The sequence below is a fragment of the Xenopus tropicalis genome, chromosome 3 (genome assembly GCF_000004195.4).
Source record: "Xenopus tropicalis strain Nigerian chromosome 3, UCB_Xtro_10.0, whole genome shotgun sequence".
NCBI classification, from domain to species: Eukaryota; Metazoa; Chordata; class Amphibia; order Anura; family Pipidae; genus Xenopus; species Xenopus tropicalis.
The window spans coordinates 91977471-92002187 of record NC_030679.2 but is presented as its reverse complement, the minus strand read 5'-3'; the positions used below and the strand labels follow the sequence as shown (position 1 = coordinate 92002187).

Genomic DNA, 24717 nt, shown 5'->3' with positions numbered 1-24717 from the left:
TTTCTGCTGTTCTAGACTTTCTTAAGAGTTTCTAAATGTATTTATGTAATATTTTTGATGACATTGCCACTTAATTTTCTTTTATTTAAAAAAAAAAAATCACGTGTGCGACTGCTGCCAGAAGTATGCTTTTCTAGGCAACAGTCATGTCAGTGCCTTTTCCCATTAACAATAATAAATTAACCACTGCACATCACATACATTTTGGTCACTGAGATCTTTGCAGTGTAAAATATGGGGCAAATCACTGGGCTATCTATAGTAAGTGAGATAGCACATTGGCACTTTAATTGTTTTTAAGTCACCTTTGATGAAGAAGAAATGTACCTGTGGGGGATATGGACAATATGTAAATGTAATGTTATGAATTTAATGAGCCCTTCCCCTGGTTCCTAATTAGCATGAACCTGTTTTGTTCAGTCTTGGCTAAAAAGTAACTCATTTACTTTGGGAATTTGGTTTGTTTAAGGGCTAAGGTATGAATTAGATTTGTAACTAATAGTAAACTATCTCCAGTAAATCAGAAGCTCCACCTAAACATACACTATCATGGGAAGTGTAGTAAACTTGATAGCAGTACAAGTTGACCCTTATATTGTGAGGGATTTAATGTTAAATATGGTTTTAGAGCATGCAATGAGTTTAAACATGTTATGTACATATTGGTCCTGGTTTCCCAGTTCATCAGTGTGGGTTAATGTAAGATAATGTGAATACTTTTTAGAAGTAAATTGCTTCAGGTTTCTGTGTTGTGTATAAATATGTCTGATTCTGAGAAGCTAAGGCATTCTGTTTCCAAAAACACTAGGATCACAGACTGATTATTTCTGGTGCATACTTGTTTTTGCATGATCATATGGAATTGTCTTCTAATGTGTGTGCTACTGTGGAATACACAGAGTCTTATGTACACATAGCTGAAAAATGACAGATGCTAGATTTAACACAAATGGAAAATCTGCTTTTTATTGATGGTACTAGTGATAGCAGTATCCTATATTGGCTCTGTCAGCCATAGCCACCAGTAATATTTATACACTGGCATAACTATAAGGAAGCAGGCCTTGCAGTTGCAAAGGGGCCCAGGGGTCCACTTCCTCTATAGTTGTAAAGAAATCCCCCTTCCCTAGCTGCCCTCCTGGAGAGGGAGCAGTAGCGATAAGTTATGCCACTATTTTAGAATACTTTATTCATTACAGTAGACTAGTAAATGCCAGTAAATGCTTCCTGATTCGTTGTTAATGTTAACAACCTGATTCGTTGTTAATGTTATAGACTTGAAGCAAATGGTTTTCATGTTATTATTAGTTACAGTGTAGACAGTTATGAGTTTGGTTCCAATACATTATTTGTTGTAGCTCTCAGGGAAATGTGCCTAATAATTTTCCTTTCATAAGAAATAGTATTTTTATCATATTTCAACATGGTTACGATAAGTCAGTAATGATATTGTGCATTGTCCCAGACTCTCTCTATAGGGGTTCTGGATATCTTCGGCTTTGAAGATTATGGAACTAACAGCTTTGAACAATTCTGTATCAACTATGCAAACGAGCGACTACAGCATTACTTCAACCAACACCTTTTTCAGCTGGAGCAGGTAAGGAAAGTGTGCAATTGCGTGGGGCTGCATCAGTGTGCTTGTGAACTTCCAAGATCATAGTGACACTGTGTACTAAATGACTAAGGGGCAGATTTATCAAAGAGTGAAATTAGAGCTGACTACAGAAAAAATCACCCTACTTTCTATTCATTCCTGTTGGATTTGTAAAAGCATATTTATTAAATGGTAAACTCTAACTTTTACCCATTGATAAATACCCTTCTAAAAATCCCAAACGAATGAACAGAGAGTGGGAGGATTTTTTTGTGGTGAGCTCTAATTTCACACTTTGATAAATATGCCCCTAAGTGTACATATTTAGTCTTCTGTCTTGTGGACTAATCATTCTCTTGCCAATGTTGCTTAACTATGTTTTTCATTAATGAAGAATGTTGGTGCTATGGTTGATTTTGTCTTACTTTGTACAGGAGCTGTATCGCTCAGAAGGGATTAGCTGGAGCAATATTACCTACTCTGATAATGGTGGCTGCATTAATTTGATCAGCAAGAAACCAACTGGTCTCCTCCAACTTCTAGATGAGGAGAGCAAGTGAGTAGTGACACATTTTATCCATCTCTATTGCTAGTTTTGCCTTCACTTTGCTTAATGGTCTTTTTTTCTCTACAGCTTTCCTCAGGCCACTCACCAGACCCTTCTGGAGAAATTTAAGCGTCACAACGAACGCAACCCTTACATTGAATTCCCAGCAGTCATGGAACCAGCCTTTATAATTCATCATTATGCTGGCAAAGTTAAATATGGGGTCAAGGTGAGTACTTTGTGAGGATGCAGGTATCGCACCTTTGTTTTACATATAAGACCAAACTTATCATCTGCCAGGAGTAGTCTGTAGCAAAGGACTGTGAGTTCACAATAAAGATAGCCATATATGCTTAGATTTGGTTGTACCCAATTTTGTATAACCAGTAACATGTAAAACTTACATACAAAGTACTTAAAGGATAAGTAAACCTTTTATTTTAAAATCCAATAAAAAGACTCTAAACAGCCCCCAGAATAGCATACCACACTCCCTGTATTCGGTCTTACGTATTTCTAAATTCAAGCAGTTTGACTGCAGCTTTTTCAGCTACTTCCTAGCATGTTTCTCCACCCCCTTTTCTTTTTTTGAGCTCTCCTTCTTTTGACTGTGAAGATGATCAAAGAGGCATCTACTCTGCATGCATTATTGCTTCTTCTGCTCCAATGGATATCAATCAGACATAAGCAGTAAGCACTTCTTTGACTATTTTTACAGTCAAAGAGTGAAGGAGAGCTCAGAAAAGGAAAGGGGTGGTTCGCAATAGACAAGGAAGTAGCTGAAATAGCTGCAATAAAACTGCAGGCCAAATGGTCAAATGTCAGTTATAGCTCTCAACACACCTAGGATAAAAAAAGCCTTTTTTAAACAAAATAAGACTACTGCTGCTGCAAAAAAAAGGTATCAGTCGATTCCATCAATTGCAAATATAATATAAAAATGTGTGGGAGATCTTCTTCAGTGTTTGGCATCTCTCCCATTTTAGCGATAGTAAATGAGAATAAATATATGGTTTGTAAATAGAAATACAAACTGCTTACATAACGGCAGTGTATATACAGTGCATGATTTTACCCCTGACTCATCTCAAATTCTGTAGGCTCAAAACAAAAATATTGAATACTAAATTTTTCATATGTTAACCTAGAAGGGAACCCCTATTTGGTCCTATACAGAGAATTTTAACCTAGGTATCAACCTGTTATATAGCCCTGGCTTAAGGGCCAAAACAGGGTCATGTAAGGCCATATATACAGTCCATAGTCTTGTGCACGGTACCTCTAAGCCCGAGTGCAGTAGTTTATTCACATGTTAAGGTCTGCACAGCTTTTCAAGTGAAATAGCCCTTCCCAGGTACACAACACTGCTCTGTGCAACAGTCCTTTTCCAGTGGGGTCACTGAGCTCAGCAGCCCAAATCTGTTGCTCTGTCATGCTATAGTTTTATTTTTCCTATTAATTAATAATCTTTCTATTAAGGCTTCTCCATCTTCATCTCACAGTCTCTTATTCACATCACTGCCTGGTTGCTAGGGTTCAGTTTACTGTGGAACAAAGAGCTAAATAATTAAAAAAAATAAAAAATGAAGAGGTATTGCAAATGTTCCTAGAATATTACTATCTGCATGTTAAAGGAGACATATCCTATAAAAATTAAGAATGTACCAGTGAATTATACTCCTCTAGATATAGAAGGATTGTGCTTAAAAAGTTGTGTTTCTGACTGATTTACTGAGAAATTCCACAAAAACCCCAGTAGTCCCGCCCATCTGTTCCACTTCCTGCTGGCTGAATTCTCTGGATGAGCTGGGGTGCCTGCGGCCCTCTGTACACTGCACTGTAGGATAGGAACCAATCAGCAGCTAGGCTGACCTGATAGGGAACTGAAGCCTGTCTTTGCTTGTGTGAGTGCAGAGCTGTGATTGGTTATCCCCCTCCTACTGTGCTTCTGGCAGGGACCGTTAGGACACGCCCACTCTTCATTTCACACTGGACGGAGAAGTGATAGGATCTATAGGGGGCTTCAATAAAGGGGCAATTTTTACAGATTAATTAGATTAATTAGATTAATCTAATTAGATTAAATTAATGTAGCACAGTGCTGTCCAACTGGCGGCCTGCGACCCCCCTCTGTGTGGCCCCCCACCTGTCTGGCTGCTTTGATGGCTTACTCTTGTGTAAGCTTTAAATGGTATCAGTACTGTGATTAACTGCCCCCCCCTGCATGGTTCACACCTCAGATTCAGGCTGTAATCAGGCTGTATTGTTTAAATATGTAATCCCCTGTACTGTTCACACCTTTTAATCTCTGCATTGTTCACCCCCTGCAGTGATCACACCTCAGGCTCAGGCTGTAATCACCCCCATTGTTCCCCTGTTCACACCTCAGGCTCAGGCTGTAATCACCCCCATTGTTCCCCTGTTCACACCTCAGGATCAGTAGAAACCCACAAATAATCCCTGCATACTACAAAAAGAACATATACTGAGGTGGTACTGCAATTAAAAAGTTTTTTAATATATAGTTATTGTGCAGACTGTAGGAGCAGTGCCAGCATTGTGTCACTGTAGGCTGCCTGTGTGTGCCATACACACAGGCAGCATAGGGCAAGCAGAGTATGGCACGCACAGGCAGGGTAGGGAAGGCAGAGTATGGCACACACAGGCAGAGTAGGGCAAGCAGAGTATGGCACACACAGGCCAAGTTTGGCACAAACCAGCCCAGAATGGCACACACAGTGAAAGTATGGCACATGCAGGCAGGGTAGGGAAGGCAGAGTATGGCGCACACAGGCAGGGTAGGGAAGGCAGAGTATGGCACACGCAGGCAGGGTAGGGAAGGCAGAGTAGGGCGCACACAGGCAGGGTAGGGAAGGCAGAGTATAATAAATATAGGAAAACCTCGCACTACACAAAATTTTAGGGTGCACAGTATTTCGAAATTCGTAATGTAAAGTATAGTGTTAAGGACACAATAAGAGACAGAAACTGGCACACCTAAAAAAGAGTATGGCACACACAGGCAGGGTAGGGAAGGCAGAGTATGGCACACACAAAGGCAGGGTAGGGCAGGCAGAGTATGGCAGGTTTTTGCTGTACTACAACCATTAACATGAGTATGGTCATGTGATAACATGGGTGTGGTTTCAAGTGGGTGCGGTTTCAAAAAGGGGAGTGGTCAAAACTGGCTTCCATTATCGGCCCTCCACCACGTAGGTCGGAAAAATTCCGGCCCTCGGTACAACAGAAGTTGGACAGCACTGATTTAGCACAAAGTGAAACCAGCACCGTATATTATTCATAATTCCCTAAAAAATTAGGGGTTTTCCCATTTATCCAATATGTCTCCTTTAAGGTGAATTATGTACAGAAACATGCATAGAAAAGAAATAAACAGATGTAGAGGATTCAAGGAGGGTTCTGCAGCTGGGTGCTTTAAAGTAAACCATATAATAATGCAACATAAATTAGAAAGGGGAAAAGATTTATCGGTTTAAGAAAATGTGGTTTTCACACCCATTATTCTCCATGACTGTAGGATTTCCGAGAAAAGAACACAGATCACATGCGCCCTGACATTGTAGCCTTGCTGCGCAGCAGCAGAAATGCTTTTATCAGAGGGATGATCTCTATTAGTCCTGTGGGTGCCTTCCGCTGGGCTCTGCTGAGAGCCTTCTTCCGAGCCGTGGAGGCATTTAAGCAGAGTGGGAAGAGCAGCAGCAAAAAGACTGGTGAGTATGCTGCTTTAGCATATACTGGAACTTCATTAATAAGAAATGATTAAGTGTGTTGGTATTTGGCTAAAGTAAAGGTATGACCTCGAAGAAGAGAACAGGTGAATGGTTATGATTGAAGAATCACAAAGAGAATATATTGTGTCTAGAAATGTGGGAAAAAGGGATGTGTACCAATTTAAGTGAGATATTGGTAATACAGAAAAGTTTTGCTTTATGGTATGTTGGGGTGTTTCTAAGTGTATGTTAGCAAAAGTACATTTGATTTAGTTCTGTTGATGAGCTATAGGTATTGCACTTGATCTCCACAGGATAGGCCAAGAAGGATTGATCTGGGCCACCTCTGGCTGAAATTAAAATAGGAGAAAATCTGTGCTTCTGTCTAAGCATCTTAACTAAGCTTATAAGCCATGGGTTTATTTACATGGAATTATTACACAGAGGATGATTGCATTGGGTTCAGTACTGATGGGGGAACACATATAAGCAAACACTGTAACTCTCCTGATTCAGAACCCCCAGTTAAAAATGTAGCTGGTCTTTATCCCAGTGGTATTTCAACTGTTTTTAAAATAGGAGTCTGTAATGCTTATCTCTTGTTGATAGTAATGGTAGGCGCATCACTGGGGTATTCTTTCTCTATTTCTGCTGGGAGATGGTTACTCTGCACTCTCTCTGGTTAATCTGTCTCTGTCTTCTCTTCCTGTGTGTTTGCTCTCAAGGCTCGGGCCCCCTCTGTACACCGGGGCCCCCCGGCTCAGCTCACAAAGGCATTTCTAGCTTTAGCTTTCTGCAGCACCCCGTCCACCAAAGGAGCTTACAGATCCTGCAAAGGTGTCAGACCGACCAATACAGTAAGGCTGCCATCCCACAATCCTCTGCAACTGCATATTTACATGCACACACAGCTTACTATCTCCAAATCCTCTGCAATTTTTTAAGCATCTTCTTTCATAGTCTTCCATCCCTCATCTTACACTCTCATAAAGCTACGTACAAGTGTGCTTCTGTCCAAAATTCATTTAACTGCAAACAACACAAGATTTCATGCAAAAAAACATCTTGCAATATGTAGATATATGCAGGGCAATGTACAAGCCAGGGTTAGAGGTCATGTTATTAATGGTAATTCTATTGCTGTTTTTTTCCTCTATTTTTTTCCATTTGCATTTACTTATTTAATAGGTCTCTGTCACAATTTAAATGCTGCTGAAGGCCCAGATCCTATTCTAATTTTGTGCTTTGTTTCACATCAGTTAGTTGTAGATGCTTATGCAGCCCAGTGTTCTAGGCTGTAAAAAATGTATATAAAATACATAATTATATATATATATATTATAACTGGATTAGAATAGTCAGGCTCCTACCCTTGCAACCCTAACTCCAGAACTGTACATTGCCCTGATGGTCTACTGGATGCACATAACCAATAACAAAGGCTTCTACCAAAAAACATTACCTCTGGCTCAAACAATTCTTTCTCACTGTACATAAACACCTCTTTTTCAGAATGTTTGTAACTAACTACTTACACCTATTTTAAGAATTTACAAAGATCAATATAATAAGCATATAGACCAGGCAATGCAAATATATAGAGAAGGAATGTCTAGTGCACACAAGGAACTATCCACTAGATTTTCCAAAATTGCATTTTATTTAGGAATTTAATTTATTTAGGCTTTTATGCTTACCCAGAGCTAAGGCATGCAATACATCAGGCTCCTGTCATATCTAAATGCAAATTAGTAGAACATGAAATATAGTTTTTTAACTTGTTTTTCCTTTTCATTTGTGCAAATATGCACATATTAAGGATATCCTTTTAAATGATATCACTCCATTAAAGAGATAATATATGCCCCTTTTTAACTATTTGTCTTACAGAATCATACAACTCTTCCTTCACTGGTTGTATTGTGAAGTGATGGATTCTGGGACTTGAAGTCTCTGTTTCCCACAGTGGCTGTTGCACTGTTTCTCCAGAATTTCAAGTCCCAGAATCCATCACCGCACAATTTTACGTTAACTTTTAGTATGTTTTAGAATGTCCTGTTTCTAGCAACTTTGCAGTTGGTCTTTATATTTTTTTATATAGTTTTTTCCATTCTCTTCTTCTTTTTTCAGCTTTCATATGGCCCTGACTTTTTTATTACCTTTTTTCAGTCCCTCTGACTTTAGAATATATCTGTGCAATACACATACACAAAATCTATGCGGTGCAGATTTTGAACCCTCAATTACTTTAGCATTGGCAACGATACCTATAACAAGGGAGCAAAAGTAATCACTTCAGGCAAACTGAAACACTTTGAATTCTAACAACAATATCCCTTTAATATAGGTTTGTTCCCTGTGCTGAGCTGATGCATGTATCGACCCTGTTGAACAAGTGGAACCAGTTGTGCCTCTGTCCCATATCACACATATACTGTAAACTTGCTGTTTTTTTTGCCTAACTGGGAGTATTCTGTTAATAGTAGTGTGCAGCTTAAACATATATTTACACATTGTTCAAGAAATTTCCTGTCTTACAATACATATACTTACAGAAGTCTTTGTACATGAGTGCAAACAGGGTAGCAACACTATGACTTCACATATCTTTTAACACATGCAAGATTTCCCTAGAATCTTCTTGCCAACCTGTCCATCTAAACTTTACATGTAAATTTTACTCTTGCTGTGCTTAAACACAGTAATGGAATCCCAGTTCTGTCTTAAATAGAGTTCCATAAAACATTCCTTATGCATGCCAATGAAGTTGCATGTGTGCCTCTCCCTCTGTATGTGTATATATATATATATATATATATATATATATATATATTTAATACACACTTATAATAAAAGTTTCTCTGATTTGGGGGTAGAAATGTGTAGATATACTGAAATATTGAAAATGTAGACAAATTAAAGTTTATGGTATAAGTGCACAAATGAAAGTTTATTGTATTAGTGCATACTGGGCCTTAGGTAGCGAGCTAACACTGAAGGCAGAAATGCTGTGTGTTGTATATAGTCTAAACCTAGAGAGACAAGATGGTCGTTTTTAACAGGTTCTCTTGCTCCCCATCTTATAGAACAGACAGAGCAAATAACCAGCCCAGTCTAGGTAAAGGATTGCCACCCGGCCTGGCCATTATTAGTAATAGGGAAAAAAACATAAAAATATAGGAAGGCCAGTATTTTTTTCTATAAAAGTTGGCAACCCTACGTAGGTGAGAGAGAGCCAGAAGTCTTATGGGGCACTGGAGAATAAAATAACAACTAGTTAGGCTAGACTAGTTTAGTGTGTATTTCACTTGCTCTGTTTGCTCTTAACTCTGTTCTTAGCATGCCCCCCCTCTCTTTGCCTTGCCCATACCTTGGCCTACATTTGATAGGAAAGCATGCGTCACATATGTGGGTATTTCTCCTGCCATCTCCCCGTGTTGCCATGGAATGTTGCCTGATGCCCATGCTGTCTTTCTGCTTCTCTCTTTACTTTATCTTGCTCTCTTTATCTCCCTCTTCTTCCTCTATGTTCTTGTATTGCTAACGCAATTTTGAGTCTGCAGGAAAAGTGTGAAGAATTCAGAGCTGAGCACCTGAACCGTTTCACATACACTGAATAATCTCTAACAATAAAATACATTTTCTAGTGCAGAGCCACACTGACTAGTAACAACATATGAACATATTCATACTTACACGTTAAAACATTGAAATAAGGTTCAAATAAGGGAGGGACACAACAATTTAAACGTATTAACATATGCAGAGACACTTTATCACAATAATGCATAAACACAACTTTCTCTAGTATAGATGGGAAGTTGTACTTTGTGCATTCTGCACACAGATATACAAGATTTAGTTTAACACAGGGAGTGGAGACTCAGTTGCACATCCATCCCTGGGACACAGAGCTTGACACTTTGAATATTCAGGGCAGGAGTGAAGAGACTCCTTCAAGCAACCTGTTGCCATATAATCACATGATCCTTCTCTACAGATATTCCTCGTCGGACTCCTCGCACTCCCCTTTCTGACCTGCAGGGAGCAAATACTATCCAGGATAGAAGCCCTAAGTGAGTAGCGGCAATCACAGCAGCATCTTTAATTTCTTTGCCTTCTTCAATAAATTTCTGAATCTTGTATTCTTAATTGTTTAAGTTGCCAAGTATATATACTCATTTTACCTGTATCTGCCAGTCCAGTCTTCATGCTATTCTCTCCTTCAGCTATCCTTACTCTATTAAACTTCCAGCTGCCTCATTTGAACTGATTAATTATTTCAGAGAAATGAGCTGGACTTCACGAAGGCAAAACCGTCTCTCATCATCTAATTCTTACCTGGAGGGTGGTGGTATCTTCATAAGTTCCTCCAGCTCCAACCAGAACAACAGCACTGACAGCAAATTGCTGGAGAGGGCCCATGGAATCCTCATGTGAGAAAAGTGGAATTTTGGGGAGGGGGCATCTGGCAGTTCAGCCTGATAACCATGCCATCAAAGATTACACCTAGGGGCCGATTCATTAAAACACGAGTTCGAATCCCGAATGGGAAAAATTCAGATTGGATACGATAATTTCTGAAGATCGCAAATATCACGAAAATGCTTACGAAAAAATCATATTAGTCACGATAATATCATATTGGCGATCCGAAAGTCACGAAATGTTCGTACCGAACGATTGTAAACAGTGGCAGAACCTTTCCGAATTTTCCGCGCAAGCGTATGAAAAAGTCGCGCAAGCATACAAAAAAAGTCTTGCAAGCGTGAAAAAAAAAACGCAGAATGAACCCTCTTTGCATTCGTGTCTTAATAAATCTCCCCCCTAGGTTCTAATTATCCTTTCAGTGCCCAGATAACTTGACAGTCCTAATAGACTTGCTGCATACACCAGACAATGCTATTATCAGCTAAAGAGATTTTCCAGAATGCCTGATATAACTTGTTCGTGTGAGTGTTTTGATGAAAATGAAATATTTGAGCCCACATACAAGCCAGTGGTCTGTTGATTTGGGACAAAATGTGACCATTGGCTTTAGCAAATGAGACATTAAAAGAGGATTTAACACCTTTAGTTAGTTATGGTATGCTTTAGAAGTTGAAGTATTAACCAAGTCAGGGGCAGAACCATTTTAATATTTATTTCAATATATTTAGGGATGGGCTTGCAGCATTGTCTAAAATGAATTGTAAAAATAAACATGTTTCATTTTAGGAGAAACAAGAGCACAAAAAACAAACCTGCTCTACCAAAGGTGAGTCAACAGATATATTATGTTATTTTTTTTTTGGCGGGGGTGGGTATTGTATGGCTTTGCTTACTGAGTATATAGGTGTCTTTTTAGTAAGCCCTTAGGCTTATGTCAGTAGGGGTTACTTATAGCTGGCTAGAAGGGGGTTTTATTGTTTGTTGAAAGGATCATATATAGTACTTGGCTATGTATAGAATAGACACCTATTTCCAGCCAGCTACAAAAAGCACATGCTAACCATGTGATGCTTCCACATCAAGCATTCTGGCATGTGCTATACTAAGCTTCCTGGAACTTATTATAAAACTTACACATGCGCTATAGGATATGCACAATCCTCAAAAAGGTTTGTATATATATATATTTTGTTTTTTATTAATACAAAGCCTTCTTTAGGGCATTTACATCCTGTACAACCTTAGTCTTGAACATATTAAGGGCTTGGTGTTTCTGTTTAATGCATTATGTGTGGCATTCTCTCTATTTTTCTCTCATTTTTGTTCCGGTGGCACAGGGTACAGTACATTTCCCAATGCGAGTAAATGAGTATTGGCTCCAAGTTGCAATGTTGATAAGAACTCACAGGGGAAATGTAATATTTTGCTGAAGCAAATAATTTTTTTCCCTTTTTGGCTCTTTTGGCTTTTAACAAAGTTATGAAATGTTAAGACCATTGACTGTGCAGGATGGCCTCACCCCAGAGAAGCCAAAAGCATATTATTATTAATTTCTGTTTAGTGCCAACATATTCTGCATTAATTTCCACATATCTTACATCATTTACATCAGTCCCAATGGAGATTACAATCTAAGTTCCCTATAACACTAGGGTCAGTTATTTTAGGAGGCACTTACAATTTACCCCGGGCCACAACAGCCTCAAAGGAGATATATTTTTAGAACAGTAAACATTCTGATGTACTCAGAACACCACAATAAACAGAGTTATCTGAGTATATCTTTTTTTTTTTTTTTTTAAATGACACTGATTGGTCCCTTTAAGTGATAAGGATTGTATCAGTATCACTTCAGAAGGAACCCAGAATGCCATTCTTGTAATTATTGCGGGGCTTTGGTACTGTAACATGGGTCAGTTCAGCAGCGCTCATTCAGTCAGTACTTCAGGAGGATCCACCATCTGTTTCCCATTGTGTTTTATGAAATGGGCTCTTTGTGCACTGCTGAATTAAGCGATGGCCAGCATGTAGACTAGCATGATTCTTAGTAAATGTGCAGTGACTGACCTAAAAAAAATACTGTGTTTGCATTAGACAGACACAACTTCTTTGTGATATTGTTCTTTTTTTTATCTTAGCATCTGCTGGATGTGAAGTCCCTGAAGCATCTCTCCAACCTTACCCTACACGATCGCATTACCAAATCTTTATTGCACCACCACAAGAAAAAGAAGCCTCCTAGTATTAGTGCACAGTTTCAGGTCAGTACTTTCCTGCCAACCTCGTCCTCCAAGCATATCATCTTGGTATCTGTTTTTTTTCTCTTTTAACTGTTCAACCCTGTCTTGGCAATTTTTTGTACAGGAAAACAAACAAAAAAATAAAAACATTGCGGTGTTGCAAATTGCCTAAAACTGCAGATTTTGCCTGAACACACATTACATTTTTAGCTGTACATCCATGCAGCAATTGCCATAAAATAATAGCAACTCATTTGAGACTGTTTTAATTGTATTTTTACATCTTTTTTTATGTTTTTTGTTTTCAGACTTCCCTCAACAAACTAATGGAAACTCTCGGGCAAGCAGAACCTTACTTTGTAAAATGTATCCGATCCAATGCAGAGAAGGTAAGAGAACACAATAGGCAGTAATGCCAAACAGGTGAGGTAACATGGGCGCCTTTTTGCTCAGTTGTAACCTCCATACTAGGGAACCCCACCACAATATTTTTCTCTGCTGCCTTCAGAAATATTGGTATGCATGCACATAATATAAAATAATGAACATTATCACTTTTGTTTAAAGCACAGTACAGTGATTCTGAATTAAGTAACTGCTCCAATAAACCACTGCATAACACACAAGTTAACATCAGTAGTCAAAACTTGAACAAAAGAAATGTTGTGGTATCACCAGTGTGTAATATAATGTGGAACCCACTGTAATAGTTAAAGGGATTCTGTCATGACTGAACATAGAACTGGTTTCAGACAAGCAATTGTTTCTCCTGCTCAATGTACTGTCAATAGGACCCAATATGCATAAAAACAAAGTAGGTTTTCCTTGTGAGTGCTATTCTCATATCTACCACTAGGTGGGGCATGAGACTTGCAAACAATTTTTTGAATTTATTTGATCTCTACAATGTTAAAAATCTTCTCCAGCCTTTAGAAAACCTACTTTTTGGAAGGGTTAGGGGGTCTGGGGTGTCATGAATCATCGCCTTTCATTATATATAATCACTGTATATAATGTATTTGGGGCTAAAGGTCCCACTGCTTCTCACTGTATATAATGTATTTGTGGTGCCACTACCCAATGTCTCTCACTTTTTTTAATGTATTTTGGGTACCACTACTTCTGCCTCTGTATTTAGGATCTGGGGATATTGGTCCTAGAATCAATATACTATTATTTACAAGCACATACTGTGTGTATATGTCTATATATCCTTTAATGTAAAAGCTAATTGAGGCTCAAGGGTTAGTTTTTCCACAGTGTATTTTAGCTGGCAGAGAAAAGCTTTAAGTCACCCTCCCAAAATACTCCCAAATACTGGGAGGCAGTATAAGCAGTTTTGCCTGTTTACCCACTCACTAAAATTCGGTACCAGTAGTGCTCTTAGCCTATAGAGGCACTATCAGTTCAGGCAGTTGAATCCTTTAGGGTAAGAACCCATGGAGCAGTTGTGTCACCTGCGATAGAGCTCTACTATCGTGGGCGACAAACCGCTCCGAATCGCTTCAGTAATCTGAAGTTGCACAAAGTTTCCTCCTGCACGCAAGTCTGCGTGACTTCAGAAAATGAAAACCTGTTCTGGTACCTTTAGCAGCCAATCAAATGTTTGCATCCAATATTCTTATTGCTGATTGGTTGCTTTCGTTCAATTAAGTTAACACAAATTTGCACCTATTCTGGTAAATGACATATTTCTTGCTATTCTTGCCCCAAGTGTGTTCCAGACCACAAATGTTCATGTTTCTACCAACACGAGAACAGAAAAAAGCAGCTTTGTATTATCCACCACTAAAAAAAAAAAGAATAACACTTTTAGTGGCTTTTACTCCATATCCAAACAGAGTCCATTCCAAGAAATCAAATGACAAAAAAGAAATAGATGAAAAAATATATATATAAAGAGATAGTTGCAATAAATAGGTAAATATGTATAATAATAGTACAATAAGACCATATATATAGCTTATGATAATCACAAAATTACATTATTGCAGTACACTGTAAAAAGGGAGGGTGGGGTAAAGTATTAGTAAGCCAATGTCGCACTTGACCCAATAGTGTATAGGCATATAGCATATGTTGCATAACACATAGCGCACAAAAAGTATCGCTGCATCCCGGTTATTCATTCATTATCTACAATAACATTATGTCTCCCATTCACGGTTAAGACCCCCATACTGTTCTGATGTTTTCAAACAGTAGATCCAATAGACTTCTCTCTCCAATAGCCTACTATACAAATTGCCTCTCCTAATGTTAGCCCTTGGTTTATCTATCATTTGGAAGGTCACACGGCCACCTTCGCCATGTTTCTCTCCCATGTGCTTAGCAATCGCCGATTTGGAATCATGTCTTTCCACAGCCGACAGGTGTTCCAAAAACCTGGTACCAGCCCTTCTAATAGTCTTACCGACATATTGGGCCCCACAATCACATATCTCTAAATAAATTATCCCTTTTGACTGACAATTAAAGTATTGTGGGATGTCAAAAACCTGTCCCGAAAAAATACAAACAAAGGTCCTAGACACATTTATGATTCCACAGGCCTTGCATCTGTTCCTTCCACATTTAAAGGTACCTTTGTGTCTTAACCAAATAGATTTCCTTTTTCACTGCAATAAAAAAAAAAAAACAATACCTTGTACTTGATGGTAACTAAGCTGCATAAATCCATTCTAGAGGCAAAGTAATTCTGTTGGGTTTATTTAATGTTTAAATGTTTTTTAAATAGACTTAAGGTATGGTGATCCAAATTATGGAAAGATCCCTTATCTAGAAAACCCCAGGTCCCAAGCATTCTGGATAGTAGACCCCATACCTGTATAAATTAGGCAAAATTAATTGCCTTGTGTAAATCATATTCTAAGTCTAGAAATGATTTCTTGTCAGACTTGATTGTCTTCAATATAATTTTTTTATTTCTAGGTACCAATGCGTTTTGATGATGCTTTGGTACTTAGACAGCTGCGTTACACAGGAATGCTGGAAACTGTCAGAATACGCCAGTCTGGCTACAGCTGCAAATACCCATTCCAGGTAAGATGGTGGGGCATTTACTTGCCTTATAAATATTTGCCATCATTTTTTGCAATGTATCCAACAGATGTCATTCTATACAGATGCTATTTCACTGATTATACTCTTTGTCGAAAAGAAAAATATTAATATCAAGCAGATTTAAACTGCAGACAGTTTATATGAGGATAAGAAACAGAAATCAGGGCTACTTATACTTTGAAACCCAGGCAGGATTAGTTAGGGCTTAACTTGGAAAGACAAGTGGTAAGTTTTAGCATCGAGGGTCAGATATTTACCCAAAAATAACTCTTAGGGGCAGATTTATCAAAGTGTAAAATTAGTATTCACCACAGTAAAATTCCCCACTCTCTATTCCCTTTTCCCCTTTGGGATTTCTAGAAGTGTATTTATCAATGGGTAAAAGTTAGAACTCACCATTTAATTAATACGGTTCTAAAAATCCTATAGGCGTGGATAGAGTTTTTATGTGTTTTATGCACTAAACTCTCATTTTGATAAATCTGCCCCTTTGTGTCTTGGGTAAGGAGCTAATTAGCAGTGTTTACTATATATCTTTTCTGTTAAGGCTAATGTCACACAATTACTTTTATAGGAACCTTGTGGAGGTATAAGTACCTTTTTACCCAAAAACCATGTAAATGCATTTTTGGAGTGAAAAAAATGTTCACATTGAGAGCTGTTTAAGGCAACTGAGGAGTTTCTGCTGGCAGAAATATCCCTTATATAACTTTAGTCAAAAGGTCCTGAATGTTAATGGAGATCAGTAAGGTTGTTCATGTGCAAAGTAATAATTCATTTTGCTTTCTTTTACAGGACTTCGTAACACAGTTTTCAGTGTTGCTGCCTAAAGACATTTCCCCTGTCCATCAAAGTATCAAGGAATTCTTCTGGAGAATAGGCCATAGCCCCGATCAGTACCAAGTGGGGAGAACCATGGTAAGGTGACAGGTTATAGTACTGTTGTGATGGAACTGCAAAAGTCTGCTTGCTTTCAGCTAGACTAATAGTGTGTGTTTTTTTTTTTTTTTTTAAACTCCTAGCTGTATACATTTGCCAGCCATAAGTGAATATTTTCATTTGGGATGCACTGAATGCATAAACATTTGGATTTTGTCACCAGTGAATTCTCAGCAAAAGTTTTTACAGATAACAAAATTAAACTTTCATTTCCATATAACAGTGTGAATGCAGGTTTCCCAAATAATTCTCTCTCTGCAAGCAAAAAGATTGTTCTTCAGGAAAGTTATATAAAAACAAAAGTCAAAGTCATTTTGTTTGCTGTCATGGTTCTCTAAAAATTCAGTCCAGCAAAAATCTCGAAATTTCACCAGATCACAAACCTAATCTTAGGGGGCTATATACTTACTGTCTGATTTTGTTTTTTCCTGATTTGGATTTTTTAGCACGGAAAAAAAGTCACAACTTTGCATCAAAATGGCTAAAAATGTGAATCTGACAATTTGCCAGCTAAAACTTGCAGAGACCATACAGAAGTCAATGGCAGATGCCCCTTCCCTGGAGGATCCTTCTTTTGCTCCGAAACTTTAGGGTTTCGGGTTCAGAATTCAGAAAAATGCAGAATTTTCGCAACTTTAAAACTTAAAAAACAAAAATCAGAAATGTTAGAGTTTAAGGAAATCTGCCCCTTAGTCTTGGTGCACCCTTAATTTTTGTGCTGTTGAGTTTTTGGAAGGTTGTTTCCTTTTCTGTGTCTTGTTGGAGCTTATTTGATTTGTCCGATTTAAATATAACTCTTCTTCTGGAGGTGAGGTATTCTTCTTTCTGAGTGACACAGTGAGTAAAATATATAATTTTTTCAGGTGTTCTTAAAAGAGCAAGAACGCCAGTGTCTGATGGAAATGTTGCACCAAACAGTACTTCAGCGAATCATTTTGCTGCAGCGTTGGATAAGAGCAAGACTCCAACGTAAAAGGTTCCTACTCTTCAGGGATGCAGTAATTACTATCCAGGTATTCCCACTTAATAAAGATCTATTGCAACAAAACAATAATCTTTTATAATTCATTCTTTAATAATGTGTTTTAATGTTGTCATGCCTCATTCTACAGAGATGTTGGAGACATTACAAGAGGCGATGGATTGGTGAGGAACCCCCGGTTCCACACACACTTATTCCTTGTGAGGCAGCTTGTATTATTCAGTCATGGTGGAGATGTCGAAGGACACGGCTCAGGTTTCTAAAGACAAAGAACTCGGTACTTGTTATACAAAACTGCTGGCGAGAACATAACCTGAAGAAGCAGAGGGCTGCTGTCTCCATCCAATCTTGGTGGAGAGCATCTTATCAGAAGAGCTTGTATCAGAGAAAGCTGAAGTGTATTATTGTCCTGCAAGCAGCATCTCGAGGTTATTTAGCCAGATGCAGGTAATTCAAATTGCAGTAATATAATAAAATATAGAACTAGAAGATGCCTAACAACAGTTTTTATTTTTTCCCAATAGATTTCATTCACTTATGGATCAAAAATCAAACAGTTTTGTCCATGAACTTTCCCAAGGAGACAAGGGTTCTGAACCCATCAGACTTACTGCTCACACTCCAGACATGAATTGCACACATTTGCAGGATTCTGCTTCTTTTGAACTTCCTGGGCAGCAACTGTTAGATTCCTCTTGTTCAGCAGATCTCAACACGATACCAGTTGAAGTTCACATAAGGGAAAGGCCAAAATCTCTTGAGAATCCAAATCAGCGAACGGTTTTCCGAGCAAAGAGAGAAAGCCGGCGCTTGCGGGAGCTAGAGCAAGCTCAGTTCAGTCTTGAGTTACTAAAAGTGCGCAGTGGAGGAATCTCTCCTTCAGAGGAGCGGCGCTGGTCAGGAGAGGTTCTGGATAAGCTTGTTGACACTCCAGAGAGTGACAGTTCTGTTTTTAGTTTGGAACTTATAAACCCGGAGGAAAATTTACAGTCTCCTAAAGATCCTCCTACACATCCATCAGCCTCTGAAATAATTCCCAGCTCTCCAACTGACACACTAGCAAGCAATGCCACTGAGGCATGCCAAGATTTCCCCATTTGTGATATGGCAGCCTCAAAGACTTATGATCCATCAATTTTGTCTAGGATAGAACCTCCGTACTCTGCCACACTTGAACCACAATGCACTCCCAGTAATGATCACGGAAGTCACCTTAGTAATGAGCATCACTACACTCCAGAAAAGCTTCCTACTTGTGGATCCTTGAGTCCTACCCATTCTGTTCCACACTCCAAGTTTTTACCAGGATCCCCTAATCATGATTCTGTAAACTCTTACTTTACCAATCATACCCAAGTATCTTCAAGACCAGTGAATGTCTCATCCAATGGACCCATAATTTCCAATGTAACAGAAGAAAATGCTTCTTTCCACCACACACCATCTGCTGCATCTATAGCTGTTGATATTTCACAATCTAGCTGGAGACAGAAGCCTCAAGGGTTTGAGATATCAGAGAGTGCCCCTGCTAAAAGCTCTCTTCCTGTTTTTAATAGGACACACACGCGGGAGCCGCTGCTGTCAAGCAGCCTCCCTACATTCTATCTCCCACAACAGGAAACTGTGCGGACCCAGAAGCTCACTGAAACTGGGGAGATCCCTACTGAATCTGTCTTGCAGCGGCTTCAAAAGCTGAATGAGGAGAAGGAACAACAGCAAAAACAGCTTCAACAGGAGAAGGAGCGGCAAATGATGGAGCAGATTCGCCAGGAAAAACAAGAACTTGAGCGGCAACGTAGGATTCAGGAGACACAGGAACCAGAGAAAATTCCATTGGGGACCTCTAAAAGAATATCAGATAGGCCACAGTCTTTGCTTATTCAGAGTTCTCAACAGAAAAGTCCCCCAACTAAGCCCACTGTGGAGATAAAGGGACTGAGCATTGGAGGAAAATGTGACCCACAAGTTTCACAAAATGACCGTCCAATAAGCAAAACTGTAGGAGGGCAGGACCCCCCATGTAGGGACCCTGTGGGGGAGGCAAGAGATACAGGAAAGCGACCTTGGTTGCACACCACAGGGAATTCCACCATATTTTTTAACCCTAAAGGAAATATTAGTAACCCAGAGTGAGTAAATTATTTACACTATCACTTTTTATATACTGTAGTTGTTTCCATACTTGTTAATATGATTAATATTGGGTTTGTGTGTCTCTTACTGTCTTTGTGTGTGTGTGTATGTGTCACTATCTCCCTCTCTTTATGTATGTGTGGGTAAATAGTATAGAGGAGTGTAGTATTCGATTAAGGAGGAATTTAATGACCAAACAAAGGCACCAGGCTTCTAGTATCTTCATATTTTACAACAGGGGGGTACATTGTGTTTTTATAATGCACAAGTTTTAATGAGTCATGTGATAGAAATGATATCACTAAGCAATGATTCTAAGAATATAATTTACAGCATATTCAAGGCTCTTGATTATTATTAAAAATAATGTACCCCACATATGAGAAATATTGTAATATTAGTAAAATATGAGGATATTAGATGTCACCTTGGATTGCCACACTCACAAATGAAATGAAATATTGTTATAATACACAAGAGCTAGAAGGAGCAAGAAGAAAGAAAACAGTCCGAAAGATATAACCATTATGAAATATAAATTAAAAAATAATTTGTAATGCCTTATCTAATAGACACAGACATATAGGCAATGGTACACAGAGTGCCATTATATCAGACTTTTCTGTTTACAGCTTTTCTATCATATGTCAGTATTCTGCCACTGACTCTGTGTCTGTTGTTCTTTTCAGAATTGGCTCCTCCCCTCCTCAGCGGTGTGCTCGTGATCCTATAAAACGACTGGATGCAACAGAGCCATCAGCAGTGACAGAAGTGAGTATTGGCTGACTAGGATATCTTATTGCCTTTGCATCTAGACTGCAGAGGAGTGACTATAATGTACTGTGAGCTGTAGCTGGATTAAACCAAACAGCCTTTATTGCCCGTAAGGTTCATTGGATTTCCAGGCATTCTGTGGTAAATGATCAAGGTTTGCCCAAAGAATCCTGCCATCTAACCTGTGTAAAGAATAAAGTAGTAAGCAGTAATATAGCACCATAACAAAAATTACAGTTTTCTTACACTTAAAGTTCCAAAAGTGACAGTACCAGTTGTCACGCACAGGAGTGTAACGTATGCACACAAACAAACATGCACACACACTGTCACATACATGTAACAGAAGAGTACATCAGTAATACTGAAAGGACACTCTGAAGGCATACCCCACCACACACATACATAATTGGTCATGAAACTGAAACACTCATCTTTTGATTTGTGTCCCCTTGCACATCTATTTGACTTGGTCCTCCTTTGCCTTTCTGATCTTATTTCCATTCTGCTGGTGACACCTTGATTTCTCTAACATTCTCTGCAGCCTGATGACTGTGCTATGAGCTGTGAATGCCATGTTTTTCCCCCGTGGTAAATTGTCCCAAGTTTCTTTCTTGAGATCTCGACAACTGACAGGACAAATTCATGTTTATGTTCCATGAAGGTTTATTTATGATGTTCATTTTAAAATGTAATTTTGATATGATGTAGACATTGGTTTTCAACAAATGGCTGTAATGACTGTATATCAGAAAATTGCTTTAGTACCTGTACTGCGTCGTTTTCTTTCATTATGCAAAAACGTACTTCTGAGTTTGATATTTACTGAGTTGCATGGAGCTTGCTATTAATCATAGTTGCTGCATTTCTGACTTAAAAGCCTTCTTATTTACTGAACAATTGCAGTGACAGTGCCAGCGTGCAGGGCCAGAACTAGGGGTAGGCAGAAGAGGCAGCTGCCTAGGGCACAACGATTGGGGGGGCGCCAGGCAGCCTCTCCTGCCTACCCCTAGCCCGCTCACTTTAGTGATTGCCCCTGCCGCTTGTCATAACGCGGTGGGGGCAATGATCTATCGCATTGTGAACTGCCCCGCAACCCCCCCCCCCCACCTTCACATGCGCGTTAAAGCACACGCCAGCGTGCCCCAGAAGTTGGTGAAAAAATTGGTGCTTCAATACTGACTTGGTATTGCCTTAAAGGTTGTACCTTATATAGATAGTCAGATAGTAAGCTCTCCAACCTCTAAACGGGTTCTTCTTTAGGCCCTGTAAAAGGTATTTTATAGTAATGTAGGGGTTTACCAAAAATGGGCCCTTAGGACAGGAACCCCTAGGACAGGCCACAGGGTGGTGCTGGGAAACAGGGACACTGGGATGACTGGGTTGCTAAATAGTTAACAGGGAGTATACCTGTAGTTCGGGTTATGGCCCCAGGGTGGTGCATAGGCCCATATAAGGGGGTGCAGCCATGTGCTGTGGTCAGACATTTTGGGGACTGCTCCAGTAAGGAGTACCCCAGGTACAGCTTAGTGTTAGAAGTTCTATAATAGATTGCTCTAGGAGTAATATGTAGGACACCAGGAGTTTAGAATGGGCGGACATTGCCCCTCCAGGAGTGGAAGTGAGGTTAAGACCTCCCGGCATTACATCAGCCGGAGTGCAGGGCCATAAGTGGTTAGGTAGGTGGACAAGGTCACCGCTAACCCAGGAGGCTGGATCTGAGGGGGCTTAGGCGTGAGTACCGGGGTGGGCTGCCTGTGGTGAGGCTGCCTAGCGTGAGTACCGGGAAGGACCCCAAGAGGGGGTGCCTTTTGGCGTGAGTACCGGGGAGATCACCTAGAAGGAGACACTTGGCGTGAGTACCGTGAGTTGCCCAACAGGAGAAAGCTCTCAATGAGTAGTGAGGAGATAAAGCCCTGCATGCTGTGTATCGATAATTTGTGCCACTCCTGGAGAGGTCCTGCCCTAATAAACTGATTCATCTAATTCATCATACTCCGTGTGTATCTGACTCTTTCCTGCCACAAGGATCACCTACCTGCCGGTAAGCAACTACCCCAGGGAGGGGCAAGGTACTGGGGGCTGTGTGTGGATCCCAGGCAGAGGTACTAGAGACTGTTAAGTTCCCAGGGGGTGGATTATAGTTCCACAACACCATCCCTGGGTGGAGGCACGCCTAAAAAGGGAGAAATCCCTGTTAACCCCCATAGTAAGCGGGGGCTCAGGACTCCTGTAGCGCCAAAGCAAAGTTATCAGCAGGTAGCAGCACAAGAATCATTCTAAAGTGGGCTACAGTATGTTTACCAATACCATCTGCATATGTAATCTGATCTAGTCTGGGTAGGGGTGCTTACAGGTTGTCTGTCTCATTACTTTGGCTACACATTATCTAAATATATGTTTGAGTGAATGAATGCTGAATATTACTCTTGCCCCTTTGTTTTTGTGACCTGAGCGTGGTGTGTCTGTTTCTGTCTCTTACTGATGCATTCATCCTTTTTCACCAACATGGTGGTGAGTGTTGCAGTACCATTTGACCTCTCTTTTCCATATGTAGATTTATTTTATCAGTTATATGGTTTTGCCTCACTTCTGTACAGCCATGTGCCTGTGATTTCATTTTTCCATCCCCATGTCCCATGTCATTCTGTTTGTCAGGCCCCACACAGACGGAAGGCTCGCATGGCTCGAACTCGCTCTGATATCATGACTAGAGGAGCTCTTGGGGGGGCAGATTCTGAGGAAGAGTCAGATGACCAAGGGGAGCTGAACCTTCCCACTAACGCAGCTGAAGAGGCAGGCAGACTGAGCCAAGCTTGTCACAGCGACTCAGAAATGGTAAAGTCAGGCGTGGCATCTGTCTCTCTAGATTATCCAGCGGCAATTCAAGAACAACTCTTGTCCATTAAGCTTTAAGTTTGCTTAGTCATGGCAGAACTAGCAGAACTTTTTCCTCTTTTGGACAAACAAATACACCAGTCAATGTAATGGGTGGTTTGGTATGATGGAGAGATCATCAGAATTGCACAGAGGATAAATAGAACAGACTCTGTGTTATTATGGCTCTCAACATATTACTGTTATTCATGTAATTCAAGTAATATACAAATACTGACAGATACAGTAGGTAAAGAGGTTGCTCAACAAAGCTTACAATCTAAAAATGCCTTTTAGCACTAATGGGTATAACTTGGCAGCACATTAGAGATGCCACCAGAACAGTGGCTTTTGATAGGTATATTTGTACGTAATTGTTCAATAAGACACAGTTATGAGCTATTTGCTGCATTGTTATGAGAAGTCCAACACTGATGCCTAAGCAGGCCTGTTTTACCATGTGATGGTGATATGAAAAAAAATATGGCAGCTCAAATTAAAATGATCATTTTAAAGATATGCACTCAGTAACTGACAGCAGTAGAATTTTAATTAATGCTGATGTTTCATAAAATGCTTTTCCACTGTCCCACAGATGTTGCAGCGGGTGCAGGGAGGAGACAAGGCCAGCAGACTGCACAAGGCTGTGTCTCAGGGAGAGATGTTCCGTTTTCTAATCTCACACAACACTTCAGAGTCTGACACAAGGTAAAAGCTCAAAAGATGAGTTTCATGCATTTCATAACCTACCTGTGTCTGGCCTGTCATAGCTATACTTCCTCCTCTTTGTATCACTTCAGACCACAGAAAGGGAAGATTCGCTTCTGGGGGAAGTTGAAGGCTTCAGAGAAATTGACCACTCCGTCAGAGATTCTGGAGATGGATGTAGATCCCTCGGGAAAAGATTGCATGTCTTCTATTCTTTCAAGTGATGGTGAGAATGGTAGATAAATACACAATACTGTGAAAATTCCATTTACGTCTTGCATATTAAATTTCCCCACCCATTAAACCATTTGTTGGTGGTCCCACTAATTCTAATGCATTTCAATGGGGCCTTTCCTAGATTTTACATCACATCTTCTATCACTTTACAACATTTTGCCCCAATTTTCCTAGAATCGCCTGTTTTTAGTCAAACCATATTCTTATCTTGCCATGAGCCCTTAGGTATAGTGAACCTCTGTTAGTGTGTTCTCCACAAATTATCTTTAATGTTAGGCTGTGTTGTGGGTTTAAAAGAGGCCTTGCAAATTCTGTTTCATAGTTTAACATTAATACCACGCTGTTACATCTTGTATGCGCTGCACTTTTTTTGAATACTATTGTTTTAACACATTCCCTGATTGTATCTGTAGTTTCTAGTTTCTCTTATTACACCTCTGCTGTTTTTTACTTCCTAA

General features: G+C 39.6%; 1 protein-coding gene across 5 annotated transcripts in view; it reads left to right on the top strand.

Moving 5' to 3' along the window:
- Positions 1-24717, top strand: part of myo9a (myosin 9a) — a 76733-nt gene that overhangs the window by 35925 nt on the left and 16091 nt on the right. For 3 of the 5 annotated variants that reach the window (XR_001924227.2, XM_002934550.5, XM_012966871.3), the window contains exons 11-29: positions 1466-1600; positions 2032-2153; positions 2232-2373; positions 5683-5875; positions 6601-6732; positions 9876-9951; positions 10162-10311; positions 11093-11132; positions 12445-12567; positions 12855-12935; positions 15478-15588; positions 16405-16527; positions 17412-17561; positions 17661-17977; positions 18055-19659; positions 20353-20434; positions 23096-23275; positions 23910-24022; positions 24115-24248. Coding sequence is in view for 4 of the 5 variants with exons in the window: in XM_002934550.5 (XP_002934596.2) it covers positions 1466-1600; positions 2032-2153; positions 2232-2373; positions 5683-5875; positions 6601-6732; positions 9876-9951; positions 10162-10311; positions 11093-11132; positions 12445-12567; positions 12855-12935; positions 15478-15588; positions 16405-16527; positions 17412-17561; positions 17661-17977; positions 18055-19659; positions 20353-20434; positions 23096-23275; positions 23910-24022; positions 24115-24248 (4009 nt within the window). In the remaining variant the exon portion in view is untranslated. The remainder of the gene's footprint in view (positions 1-1465; positions 1601-2031; positions 2154-2231; positions 2374-5682; positions 5876-6600; positions 6733-9875; positions 9952-10161; positions 10312-11092; positions 11133-12444; positions 12568-12854; positions 12936-15477; positions 15589-16404; positions 16528-17411; positions 17562-17660; positions 17978-18054; positions 19660-20352; positions 20435-23095; positions 23276-23909; positions 24023-24114; positions 24249-24717) is intronic. The other 2 variants (XM_031899125.1, XM_012966872.3) reach the window with 2 other exon arrangements.